Source organism: Bubalus bubalis, chromosome 16, assembly GCF_019923935.1.
Source record: "Bubalus bubalis isolate 160015118507 breed Murrah chromosome 16, NDDB_SH_1, whole genome shotgun sequence".
Lineage (NCBI taxonomy): Eukaryota > Metazoa > Chordata > Mammalia > Artiodactyla > Bovidae > Bubalus > Bubalus bubalis.
In genome coordinates, this window is record NC_059172.1 from 27,504,113 (window position 1) to 27,518,492 (window position 14,380).

Consider the following 14,380-nt stretch of genomic DNA (forward strand, 5'->3'; position numbering starts at 1 on the left):
TAAAAAATGAGTACCAAGGGACCCTGCTTCCTACAGGAGTTGGGAGAGAGGGCAGTAGGAAGTATGAGTCAGAGAAGGCTCCACAGAGCAAGGTAAATATGAACTCGATCTTGTGGAACCGACTGGTTTTGTAGGGGTGGAGTGGGGGAAAACCATTGAGAAGGCAGGAGAAGCATGAATAATGTGGAGAAATTACCCCACAGAGGCTTGCTGGGGGCACTTTGGATCAATCAACAGAGTCTAAGAGCAGAATCAAGAATCTCTAACTGTTTCATAGATAAGTTCATTTGTAATATTTTTGCACATAAAAGTGTTATCATATGATATTTGTCTTTCTCTGTCTGATTTACTTCATTTAGTATGATAATCTCCAGATCCATCCAAGTTGCTGCAAATGGCATTATTTCACTCTTTTAATGAGTCAGTAATATTCCATTGTATATATTAATATATACCACATCTTTATCCATTCATCCATGGATGGATATTTAGATTGCTTCCATGTCCTGGCTATTACAAATAGTGCTGCAATGAACACTGGGGTTCATATATCTTCTGGAATTATGGTTTTCTCCAGATATATGCCCAGAAGTAGTATTAAAGGGTCACATGGTAACTCTACTTTGATCTTTTAAGGAAAGTCTATACTATTCTCCATAGTGGTTACACCAATTTACATTTCCACAACAGTGAAGGAGGGTTCCCTTTTCTCCACACCCTTTCCAGTATTTATTGTTTGTAGACTTTTTGGTGATGGCCATTCTGCCTGGTGTGAGGTAACATCTCATTGTAGTTTTGATTTGCATTTCTCTAATAGTTAGCACTGTTGAGCATCTTTTCATGTGCTTTTTGGCTGTATGTCTTCTTTGGAGAAATGTCTAGTTAATATCACAGCTCACTTATGTTTCACCAACTTGAGCAAAGGTCTCCTGACTCCTTGTTCTTTGCTCCTTTTCCTCCACACCCACTGCCTCAGGAAGTCACAGATACACACCTTCACTCTCCCTTACTTGGAAGAAAGACACCAGTGATGGTTATGTTGGCATTTTACAGATTCTGTTTAACTCATTAAAAATGCTGAGGTGGTGAACTTGAATCACTCCTATGTTTCCCAGTAATATTTAACCTTAAGTTAAAAGAAAACCTAGGAGATTAAAGAACATGTTATCTGGCAAGTGCATTTCACCCTCGGTGGTTATTAATTTCAGAATACATCTGAGTTCCTTCTCTGCAGCATATGCTTTAGCAAAGGAACAGAGAGCTCCAGGCCAGGGTCAGATTTCAAGTTCTTATCTGTTGATACCCATACCACTACCAGAGTCCTCTTTGCTGTCGACTTCTGAGATCTTTCCCAGGTGCAACTTGGTATCTGAAGTGTTACCCCAGTGCCTCTGGTCATCATTCTCTTCACACAACCTCGGCCTCCTCTCACAGAAAAGCATATACTGTACTGAACTTCGCTTTTGGAAAGACATCAGGTTGAGAGCAACTCTCTGGTGCCTATACTTCTCAGCATGGAGGTGAAGAACTTTGCAGTTTGGGATTATGTTGTCTTTGCAGCCCTCTTTATCATTTCCTCTGGAATTGGGGTGTTCTATGCGATTAAGGAGAGAAAAAAAGCAACTTCGAGGGAGTTTCTGGTCGGTGGCCGGAAAATGAAATTTGGCCCAGTGGCACTATCCCTGACAGCCAGCTTCATGTCCGCGGTCACTGTCCTGGGGACCCCTGCTGACGTCTACCGCTTTGGAGCATCCTTCGTCCTCTTCTTCATCTCGTACGCGTTAGTCATTATCCTCACATCAGAGCTCTTTCTTCCTGTGTTCTACAGATCTGGCATCACCAGCACGTATGAGGTAAAACAACTACTTGCTTCTTTTTCACTTTGGGAAGAGTTGCTGTTTCCTCTCCACTTGAACAGGTCTTTTTATGATTGCTTTTTCCCTCTATAACACATCTTATGTGTATTATGTCTTAATTATAACACATGGTGGTTGAAAAACACTTATTTGCAGGATAATTACAAATCATGGCGAAAATTTATTACAGTGTTATTGGGGAAAGCTTAAGCTTTGGACACGGACATACCTGTATGCAGAGACAGCCACAGACATCTACACCTTCCATCTGTAGAGTGAAAGGAACAAAGTCAAGCTGTGAGGCTATTTCAATGATTAAATGAGAATTTGTTGGTAAACATCTAAAGCATTGCCTAACTCATAGGAGATTCTCAATGAAAGAGAACTGAACTTGTCACTTGTTTTAATTTATTCTGAAAAGCACAAAGAACATTGTGTATTGTCACTTTTTGGCTGAGAAAACTGAGATACAGATAGATGACTTAAGATTGTACAGTAGATTGTGCACTTTTAGTAAAGTGGTTCAGTTACTTAAACCAGTTGCAAGTATGTAAATGAGGAGATTTGAGACCATACAGATAGAGGACACACAGGGATTTAGTTGAATTTAATTTACCCTTCACATTTGCCCATTACAAATTTTTTAAATTGTTGTACCCTGATACAAAGAAACTCAGATTATGTAAAGTATATATTTTGGAATAGCCTCTTTCTTTGTAAGAATTGGCAGTGTCAGGGGTGGGGAACAGGGCAGAAAGGATAATTAGAGAGTTTGGGACCAACATGTACACACTGCTATATTTAAAATGGTTAACCATCTGTACAGCAGAGGGAACCCTGCTCTATGTTATGTGGCAGCCTGGAGGGGAGGGGAGTTTGGGGAGAATGGATACATGTATATGTATGGCTCAATCCCTTTGCTGTCCACCTGAAACTGTCACAACATTGTTAGTTGGCTATACTCCAATATAAAATAAAAAGTTTAAGAGAGAGAGAGGAAAGCATTGGCAGTGTGGCATATGAGTTAAAGGCATGAGCTCTAGACTCAAAAGAGTCTAGAGTTACTTGGTTTTGATTACTAGCCCTGCCACTTAACTAGCTGCATAGCTTTGGGGAAATGACTCACTTCTGTATCTGATTTTAACACACATAAAATAAGAATAATAAAAGGGTCTATCTTAAAGAATATCTGTGAGGAGTAAATGAGGCAATTTATTATAGGCAAATACTCTTAACAGAGCCTGGCAAATGGTAAATACAGAGGAAGAGTTTGTATTATTATAATTATTATTCTTGTTGTTGCTACTGTCTCCAAATTTATAGTCTCACTATAGAGGCTTTAATTTATGTTTATTTGTTCATCCTCCATTTCTTGCTACCTATCTATGGATATTCTTACCAGGTTTTTTAAAGTAGAAAGGACTGAAAGGGGAGAGTTTATTTCCCCATCTCTTGAATCCGGGATGGCCTTGCGACTTGCTTTGGCCAATAGAATGTGGCAGAAGTGATGTGTGAATTTGGAGCCGAAGTCCCTTGGGCTTTTAACTGCTGCCTTTGCCTTCTTGGAATGCTGTCCTGATACAGCTATCTCAGGAAGTGGATCTAGCTGGTCTCATTTCTGGAAGATGAATGGACACATAGAGGAGAACAGAGGCAGCCTGGCTAGCAGCCAACACCAATCACCAGACTTGTGAGTGAAGCCATCTTGGACTTTCTCCCCCAGCTTATCTTCCCATTGATTGCAGCCCCATGAGAACCTTGGACAAACAAGTAGAGCAATCGCCCACCCAGTCCTAAAAACTGAGAAATAAGCCAATGACTTTTGGGGCTGGCAATAACCAACTGATTTAAATGCTTTAATATGCAGAGAGATTTCAAGACTAATCTATGAATCTGGGCTACGTTGTCACTATTCTCTCCCATGTCAAAGCATAAGGAATTGTTCTCACCCTCAAGTTGTAACTCAGGCTCAGCTCATTTGCAATAGTGTGCATTTTCATTATCTCCACTCACGCAGTTTATAATTAGTCTCACCATATTGTCTCCACTTCAGTTAGAGTTATTTTCTTCTTTCTGTTATCAAATATTAATAGATCCAGTCTGTTATAATTTACCCTTAACACTAGCTTGTGGGCTACCTACTTTCTCATTTTTCTTAGTCTTCTTCTTCCTCTTTTAATTTAAAGTACAAACTTGTTATACTTATTTTATTTTATTTTTTGGCTCCATTAGGTCTTAGTTGTGACACATGGGCTGGCAAACAGGTTTAGTTGCCCCACAGCATGTGGGATTAAACTCATGTTCCCTGCATTAGAAAGTGGATTCCCAACCATTGGACCACCTGGGAAGTCCTTTCTTGTACTTCTTAACTAAACAGTTTCTGAACTACTTACTTCTCTCTAATCCAGATTTTTCATTATAATGCCAAGGCCACTACTTCTCTATGTCTTCTTCCATAGTGTTGTCTAAGCATTATAGATTATATATACTCTTTATTTATAAATTGCTTTCCTTTTACTTCTCCTTTAAATTACATTTGTGGCATTTTAGTAATTATAGTTAAAAGTTGAGAAATTAGATGTGTATGATATCATTCAGTTCAGTTCAGTCTCTCAGTCGTGTCCGACTCTTTGCGATCCCATGAATGGCAGCACGCCTCTCTGTCCATCACCAACTCCCGGAGTTCACTCAGACTCACGTCCATCGAGTCAGTGATGCCATCCAGCCATCTCATCCTCTGTCGTCCCCTTCTCCTCTTGCCCCCAATCCCTCCCAGCATCAGAGTCTTTTCCAATGAGTCAACTCTTCGCATGAGGTGGCCAAAGTACTGGAGTTTCAGCTTTAGCATCAGTCCTTCCAAAGAAATCCCAGGGCTGCTCTCCTTCAGAATGGACTGGTTGGATCTCCTTGCAGTCCAAGGGACTCTCAAGAGTCTTCTCCAACACCACAGTTCAAAAGCATCAATTCTTTGGTGCTCAGCCTTCTTCACAGTCCAACTCTCACATCCATACATGACCACTGGAAGAACCATAGCTTTGACTAGACAGACCTTTGTTTATTGATATCATTATTGAGTATATGATATCATTATTGAGTATTATGTCAGTAAAGTAAATATTGTGACCAAATATTTGTTGTAAAATGGATGTTTAGTGTGTGATAGGGTCTGAACCACTGTTGTGAGACCTTTTAGACCATTTTAAGGATTGGTTTTTACTCTCAGTGAGATAGGTCATTACAGTGTTTGAGCAGGACAGTGATTTGTATTTCAAGAATATTCCTCTAGCAGGATATTATTGCTGTAGCAGGGGGTCTAGTTAGGAGGCTACTGCCATAATCTAGGCAAGAGATGACAGTATTAGTGTGGAGACAGAGGGGATGACACAAGTGGAATTCTGAAAGTGGGGGGAGAAGGTGCCAGGATTCTTTTATGAATTGCATGTTGGGAGTGAGACAAAAAAGAGGAGTCAAGGATGGCTTCATGTTACTTGGGCTTGAACCCACATGAAAAGTGGACTAGATCAGATTTGGGGTTTGGAAATAATCCATCATAATGGTAAATGTTACCTGTGCTATTTTTAGAAGCAAGCATGATGTGTGCAATTTTTCTGCTGAACTTCCATTTTTACTTTTGACCATACCCCATATTCTTGCCTGGAAAATTCCATGGACAAAGGAGCCTGGTGAGCCTCAGTCCATGGGGTTGCGAACAGTCAGACAAAACTGAGCAACTGAACATGTCAGGAGCCGCATTAAGCATTACTGACAAAATGGAGGCATGGTCCCCAGCCCCCTCTCCTCATTCCGCAGGCACAGATCCTGGGGTGAAGGAGTTAGGCCTTGTAATTCTGACTTCTCTTTTCCTCTCCTCAGCTGAGTTGACTGAAAAGGAATATTAAGGTGCTTATTGTTCTTAAGAGGAGCATGAGAAGGCATAAAGCCTTCTGCAGTTGTGTTCAGAAAATAATTCATAAAGTTAATCATTGACATTTGTTCAAGGACTTTTACAAAAGAGTGTTCCAGGATGAGCACATTGGCTGTAGCTTGAGGCCATGGGAGGGATTGATATCTGAAGCCTATTTGTGAGGAGAATGTTTATGGCAAAGGAGTTTACTGAATTTAGGGCTTAGAAATAATGAAAATAGTTAGAAGTTAAAGATTTAAGGAATGTTGTAAAGTTAGCATATTTTACTATAGCTTATAGAAGTTAGGAATTTTTAGAGACACTATAGCTAGAAGCCTTGTTAAGAGATAGTGAGCTCAGGATGTTAGGGGCAAACAGGATTTAGGAAGATAAGTAGTAAACTGAGGAATGTAGCATGAATTACAATGTAATCACAAGTTAACTATAGGACACATTAGAAGAGGTAGATAATAGATGATAAGGCTGATATCAAGAGAATCACTGAAGCAGGAACTCTGTTTGAAGAGCAACGATGATTTATGGAGATAATAAATCTGGGAGGGGGGAACTGAAAATGACAAACCTCTGGCCTAATGTTTTTGTAAAATTATAAAAGAGAATCTTAAACTTGAAATAAACAGGCAGTCCATAGAAAAATGAGAGGCTGTCTCATCGCTGACACCATTCACCTCTTCAAGTTGAATCCCTGGTTGCTGGAGTTGGACTCCGGCAGAACATGCTTGCTTGCAAAGCTATACATCTACAAAGATGACCACTGGATGAGTAAATACAATCTTTCAGATGGAAAATTATGCAGTTTGAATAGTCTCTTATTATGGAGTGAGATAGTGGTAAAGCTCAAATTAGAATTCGAGGAGTCTTACTTCATATATATATATATATTTTTTTTTTTTTCTTAATACTTTCTCTCTAGTTTGACCAAATTGACTGAATTTAGAGGAACTAAACTGAGTTGGATGTTAAAACCAATGACTTTTTCTAGATTCCTATAGCAGTTTCCTTACCCTGTCTCCATTTTTCAGTAACAATTTTCTGTTTGCTTTCCTAGACTTCATATGCTATCCAGCCAATACCATGTATTTTGGGTTTTGTTACATTTCTCAACTTCTGACATCACTTTTATGTCAATTATCTATTGATGTGTGATATACCATCCCAAAATAAATTTCTTAAAACAACAATTATATCTGTTCACAATTCAGTGGATCAGTAATCTGATCTGAGCTCAAGAAGTTCTAATAAGACAGTCAAGTTCTTCTTCTGGTTTTCCTTGGGGCCATCTATCCAGATGTTCAAGATGGTTTTAGAAAAGGCAGAGGAACCAGAGATCAAATTGCCAACATCCTCTGGATCATCGAAAAAGCAAGAAAGTTCCAGAAATACATCTATTTCTGCTTTATTGACTATGCCAAAGCCTTTGACTGTGTGGATCACAATACACTGTGGAAAATTCTGAAACAGATGGGAATACCAGAACACCTGACCTGCCTCTTGAGAAATCTGTATGCAGGTCAGGAAGCAACAGTTACAACTGGACATGGAACAACAGACTGGTTCCAAATAGGAAAAGGAGTACGTCAAGGCTGTATATTGTCACCCTGCTTATTTAACTTGTATGCAGAGTACATCATGAGAAACGCTGGGCTGGAAGAAACACAAGCTGGAATCAAGATTGCCGGGAGAAATATCAATAACATCAGATATGCAGATGACACCACCCTTATGGCAGAAAGTGAAGAGGAGCTAAATAGCCTCTTGATGAAAGTGAAAGAGGAGAGTGAAAAAATTGGCTTAAAGCTCAACATTCAGAAAACTAAGATCATAGCATCCGGTCCCATCACTTCATGGGAAATAGATGGGGAAACAGTGGAAACAGTGTCAGACTTTATTTTTGGGGGCTCCAAAATCACTGCAGATGGTGACTGCAGCCATGAAATTAAAAGATGCTTATAACAAAGGTCCATCTAGTCAAGGCTATGGTTCTTCCAGTGGTCATGTATGGATGTGAGAGTTGGACTGTGAAGAAGGCTGAGCACCAAAGAACTGATGCTTTTGAAGTGTGGTGTTGGAGAAGACTCTTGAGAGTCCCTTGGACTGCATGGAGGTCCAACCAGTCCATCCTAAAGGAGATCATTCCTGGGTGTTCATTGGAAGGACTGATGCTGAAGCTGAAACTCCAATACTTTGGCCACCTCATGTGAAGAGTTGACTCATTGGAAAATACCCTGATACTGGGAAGATTGAGGGCAGGAGGTGAAGGGGATGACAGAAGATGAGATGGTTGGATGGCACCACTGACTCAGTGGACATGGGTTTGGGTGGACTCCGGGAATTGGTGATGGGCAGAGAGGCCTGGCGTGCTGCGATTCATAGGGCTGCAAAGAATCAGACACCACTGCATGACTGAACTGCACTGACGGATGTGACTGTCATCAGCTAGTGCTTTGGCTCATTGGTCTAGGCAAACTCAGATGGGACAACTTGTTTAATAGCATATCAGACTTGGTCTCATCTTACATAGGCTATCCTTGACTCTTAATGTTATGGGAGAAGAATCTCTGTCAACAAGAAGGTACAGCTTATCACACAAGCAATTCTGCAGTCTCCACTTGAATCATATTTGTTATTAATTAAAAAATCACTGTAAGTTGCATTCTCCCAGAAGCAAATCCTGAGACAAGGAGTTATATGCAAGTCATTTTTTTGGGAAATGATTTAATTAAACTCTCAGTAGGCCAGTGGCAAGTAAGACATGGGAAAAAAAGCCAATGTTTTTGAGCAGGTTGTTAGCCATGAGCAACTGAGGTTCCATCTCACTGGGGATCTCAAGGAGACAGTATAGGTCACATATCAGGGTTGGCCTCACTGAAATGGAAATTACCAGGATTTTGGGGGTCTAACTTCCTTTTATCATTGGCTTTCAGCAGTTCCAGTCTGTCCTGGGGAAGGGCTGAGATAAAGCCCTCAAGCAGATAATCACAGAACACTTAGATGCCATCAGGGTGTACTGGGACAGAGAATGGCAATAAACTACAGGGATCACACCCACGACAGCTACTACGGTCACTAAGATCCCATATATTCCTGTCCCTGCACTTGGTGTTATCGTCCAGTGTGTCGTTAGGTCATACAAGTGTCAATTTTAGAAAGAGGGATCCATGGTTTAGTGCAATAATCTAATCTTTCCAAGAACATGTAATCTGAACCCAAGTTGTCTTCAACATAAAAGTTTTGTTCTGTTTTTTTATCCTGTGATAGCTGAGACTTTCAGATCCTTCCTCAGTGACTTCTTTACTTCTTTAAAAATATTTTCCTTGTACATGGTGCCCTCATTCACACATCCACCTGACTCATAGTGTACTGAATGCATCGTCTATAGAAAGATGGGCTGAAAATAAGGCAGTTCTTTCTTAGGGGGAAGGGTTGAGCAGGTAAGTTGGGAGATGTGGATTAGTGTGAAATCAAGTGATAGTTCTGCCAAGAGGAGTCTTTTCTAGGGTTTTAAAGAAGGTCCCACCTTAAGGCATCAAACAACTCTTACTTATGTATTATTTCTAGGAGAAAGGAGTGGTTAACTCCTGGTTTAATCAAAATTATTTTTCTTAAATTAGATAACTATTACCAATTAAAAATTACTACCAAGAATTACTATTAAGATATTAAATCCTCAACTATTTGCTACTTTTAACATTTATTTTGTTCACTCAACGCATATTTATTATGCACTGGAATTCAAATACTAGTGCCTTCTAGAGTAGGAATTCTAGGAATTCAGGGATACTTTTGTTGACCCCCAACAGTAAATCAGATACATCTATTTAGTTTGTTCACAGCTCCCTGTAGCTTTTCTTCTAGTACATACCATCACTGTAACCTTACTATAATAAATTTAGTAGTCTCCTCCTCTCATCGGTAAAGTCCTTTGGGTCATGAACTATATAATATTTGCTATCATTGTAGGTCAGAATGCAATATGCAAAACAAGGGATAAATATTTGTTAAATAAATAAATGAAAGATGAAGATAAAAAGAAAAAATTGGACACTGTTTACATGCACCAGGGAATATAAGTGGTAGACTGGAAGATGCATACACCTCCCTCCAAAAATGGTCCTCCCAGTGCTCAGTGGTAAAGAAGCCACCTGCCAAGCAGAAGATACCGATTCTATTGTTGGGTCTGGACTATTCCCCGGAGGAGCAAATAGCAACCCACTCCAGTATTCTTGCCTGTGAAATCCCATGAACCAAGGAACCTGGCAGGCTACAGTCCATGCTGTCACAAAGAATCAGACACAATTTAGCAACTAAACTACCACTACCACTCTCCAAGAGGGATAATAAATGTCCTAATGCCAGGAATCTGTAACTATTACCTTATATGGTTTTAAAAAAGAGATCCTTGCAAAACTGATTAAATTAAGAATCTTGAGATAGAGGGATTATCCTGATTTAACCAGGCAAGCCTTACGTACAATCATATTTATAAGAGGGAGGCAGAGGAACACTTGTCAGACAAAGAGAAAGCAATGTGACCACTGGAGTGATGACGTTAGAAGTTAAGGAATGCCCGCAGCCACCAAAAACTCCTAAGATGCAAGTAGATTCTTCCCTAAGACCTCCAGAGGGAGCAGAGCCCAGCCAACACCTTGATTTTGGTCCAGTGAAATTGATTTTGAATTTCTGACTTCCAGAACTGTAAGAAAACACATTTCTGTTGTTTAAAGTCACCAAATTTGTGATAGTTTGTTACAGTGGCTGTAGGAAATGAATACTGTAAAATATGTGATGTGTGCATGCATGCGTGCTCAATCAAGTCCAACTCTTTGCAACCCATGGACCATAGTCACTCAGGCTCCTCCATCCATGGGATTTTCCAGGCAAGGATATTGAAGTGAGTTGCCATTTCCTATTCTAGAGGTTTTCCCAACCCAGGGATCGAACCCACATCTCTTGCATCTCCTGTATTGGCAGGTGGATTCTTTACCACTGTGCCACCTGGGAAGCCTATAAAATATGTGAATCCAACACTAAAATATAAGGTAGCTGGTTATCACGTGCTAAAGAAGTTTAGTATAATTGCCTTAAGAGTTCGGAGGGGAAAGTATGAGTAGGAACAGGAATGGCAATCAGGCTCTCATTTTTGAAAGATGACTAATAATTGGTGAATTTTGAGGGCTGGGGGTGAGGGGAGGCTCTTTTGCACTGAAAAATCTTCCTACACAGAAGAGAAATCTACATAGTACAAAGCATGCTGGCTGAACAATACAGAGTGATTTTATGTACAGTAAATCAGGTGAGGGCTAGTGATGTTAAGAGGGGAAGGGTGTGAATCAGATAGTAGAGGGTTTAGAATGGAAAACCTGGATGTGCATTTTGTTTTGTCAGTGATAGAGAATCACTGAAACCTTTGAGGAAAAGTATGATGTGACCAGTGTTCTGCTTTAGGAGAATCAATGTGGCAGGTGTGTGGTTGGTGGAATGGGTGGCTACAATTTGGAGAGAGTTTAGAGAGCTCAGATAGAGGGTTACTGCATTGATCTGGGCAAGAGGTAAGGAAGGCCTGAGCTGAATCTGGGGGCAGTGTGGCCAAAAAAGAAAATAATGGCTTTAGTATATCTAGTAGGAAGAGCCCTGGGGAGAGAGCCAGAAGACCTTTTAACTGAAGCAATAATAATTTAGAAATTAAAAAAAGTATTTATCTTCTCTGACCATCATGTGAAGTTTGAGCAAAAACTGAGCTTTAATACATCTTTGACTTTAAACAATCCAAATTTCTTTCCCTTTCTTTCAAGTTCAAATAGGGTAAAATCATGTTATAAAGCTAAGCATTAAACTCAGAGAAATACCAAGAAAAAGCAAACCTTCTTAGCAGCCTTTAAATAAAAGTTGCTGATTTTTTGCATGTCCGTCTCTGTTCTTTCTAGTACTTACAACTACGATTCAACAAACCAGTTCGCTATGCAGCCACAGTCATCTACATCGTGCAAACGGTAAGGATGAAGGGCTGCTGCGGAGGCGGGTTGTGGGGTGGAGGGAATGGGTTCGTTTATTTCAAGAAGCAATTAACACAGTTAAAGGAAAGATTCAACACTAAGAAGAAACTACTGTCTTCCAAGGATAGCACTTTCAAAATATGTGATTTTATAGAGGGATTTCCACATTTCATAGACTTCATATGTCTGTATAAATAATACCAAATACATATCATAAACCACCAAGGGGGCAAAAAAGCATTTTCTTAAATTTATTGTGAACTCTTATTTAACTGGTACAAGTTGCTTTTGATATGAAATGGTCTGGTAACTGTTTTTTGTTTTGTTTTGTTTTTGTTTTTTGCTAGTTTAGCTGTGTTGAACCAGAAATGCTCATTTCTGGTTCAACACAGAAATGAGTTAGTTTCTGAAAATTAGTTTAAAATTATACTCTCAAACCAATACTCCCACATCCCCTTTTGGACTCTTCTCCTACCTCCTTGGTTCTAGGATATCCTCTTGCTGCCCACAGCTGCCTGTGGGATAGCTTTGATGCATTTCAATGACTCACCATGAACTTTCTACTATAAGAAAACCTTCTTCCATTTCTAAATTAAAACTTCCATCAGTGACTGAAGGATTTAAGAGCAAGAAAAAGGGGAAAACAATGCTCCTTAACCTGTCCATGGTCACTTGCCTTTTAAAACTCTCACATGGATCTCTAAATGGTGAAATTCCATTTAAAACTATATGGGACCAGACCCACTTCTGTATGTGTAGTGGCCTCCAGTTCTGGGAGTTTGAAAGTATCCCCATAAAGGAGGTCGCCCATGTAGCTAGTTTTCCCTGCAAGGTGCTCTCCTCATAGATTATTCCATCTCCACTTTAAAGTCTATGTTTCAGCAAACTGCTAAAATGTGTTTGTGTCATGGTGATATGTGTATGACGGGGCAGTGGAAGGGTGAGTCAAAAACTGAACCGTATTTTCATATCCTTCAGAAATGCACCAGCTGTAGCCATAAAATCTCAAAATGTATAGCCATTTTAAAAGTCCAACAGCCTTCCTCTATCTCATGCTTATTATCCTTTTTTGCAAATTAGTTACAGTGGCCAAGGACTTCAAAATGAGAGTGTGAGGGAATGAAATGTTTGGAATAAGTTGAAGGAAATGTAGCACTAAGGCCGTAAGGAAATTTTTAGGAAGGTTTCCTTTCCATGTCGCTCTTCTCACTGTTCACCTGATTCTTGTCTCTCCACCAGATTCTCTACACGGGAGTGGTGGTGTACGCTCCTGCTCTGGCCCTCAATCAAGGTGAGTTAGCCACACTCCCTTGTGCTTTCCACCATTTTTATACCTGCGTTGTCACCTTGAGAAATGTATGCACAAAATCTTGTTGGGAAGACATTCCTGTGGTTAGAATACTATGCATTACCGTAGTTGTAACAACATAAAGCTCAAAAAATTGAACATTGAACATAATGCGAATAACTAGTTACTTGACTTTATCCACGTGGTTTCAAACATCCAATTTGATTGTCATTCGTTTTCTAATCACTAAAGTAATGACACATTTTTTTGAGGTTTGGTTGATTTACAATATTGTAAAGATTAGATTTTTTATTGTATTAGATTCAGGTATACATCAAAGTGATTCAGTTTTATGTATATTTTTCAAGTTATTTTCCATTATAGGTTATTATAAGATATAGAATATGGTTCCCTGTGCTAAATCTTTGTTGTTTATCTTTTTCACGTATAACAGTTTAGAAATAGTATTAGAAATCCTGTGTGTGTGTGTGTTAGTCACTCAGTCGTGCCCTGCTCTTTGTGACCCCATGGACTGTAGCTCACCATGCTCCTCTATCCATGGGATTCTCCAGTCAAGAATACTGGAATGGATTGCCACTCCCTTCTCCAGGGAATCTTCCCAACCCAAGGATCAAACCTGGGTCTCCTGCATTGCAGGCAGATTCTTTCCCATCTGAGCTACCATTTATCCCTACTTCCTCTCTTTCCCCTTTGGTAACCATAAGTTGATAGTTTTGTGTTGTATACACACAACCTAAATAAGGTCATCTATAACATATGGTCCTTTCTGAGTAATCTCATGAAAAGGATATTCTGAATACATGAGTAAAATGTGTTTGTAGTAATTATTTTAAGACTTACACTTGACCTTGTTGAAAGAATAGAATCCCAGGGGGAAAAAGGGAAAGAAAAACCAAAAGCAAAAGAAATTTCATAATGATATGTATAATATTAGAAGTCCTCAATATTCAATTTAATGGTGCTATGTGCTTATACTGAAAAATATTTATTCACAGTCATTGTTGAGGTGGTTTCAAAGTATGCAGACTTTGTTAAGAAAAGCAAACAAATAATGAAATGTTTGGTGCAGAAATTGGACTAATTAACTTTTTTAAGGAAAACAAACAAATAAACAAACAATTGGTACAGAGATTGGGAACTCCAGAATCTTAAGAGAAAACATTTGGCTTATAACATTACATGAAAACTATGGACCGGGTTGCTGCTGCTCAGTCATTTTAGTCGTGTCTGATTCTGCAACCCTATGGACTGTAGCCCACCAGGCTCCTCTGTCTTTGGGAATCCCCAGGCAAGAACA

The 14,380-nt window shown here is 39.5% G+C and overlaps 1 protein-coding gene across 1 annotated transcript in view; it reads left to right on the forward strand.

Annotated features, from left to right (window-relative positions):
• The first annotated feature begins 1,186 nt into the window (after positions 1-1,186).
• The window catches only part of SLC5A12 (solute carrier family 5 member 12), a 49,142-nt gene continuing 35,948 nt past the window's right edge, over positions 1,187-14,380 (forward strand). Inside the window, exons 1-3 of the mRNA XM_006072817.4 lie at positions 1,187-1,853; positions 11,706-11,771; positions 13,014-13,065. Of these exons, the coding sequence (XP_006072879.2) occupies positions 1,515-1,853; positions 11,706-11,771; positions 13,014-13,065 (457 nt within the window). The 5' untranslated portion in view covers positions 1,187-1,514. The remainder of the gene's footprint in view (positions 1,854-11,705; positions 11,772-13,013; positions 13,066-14,380) is intronic.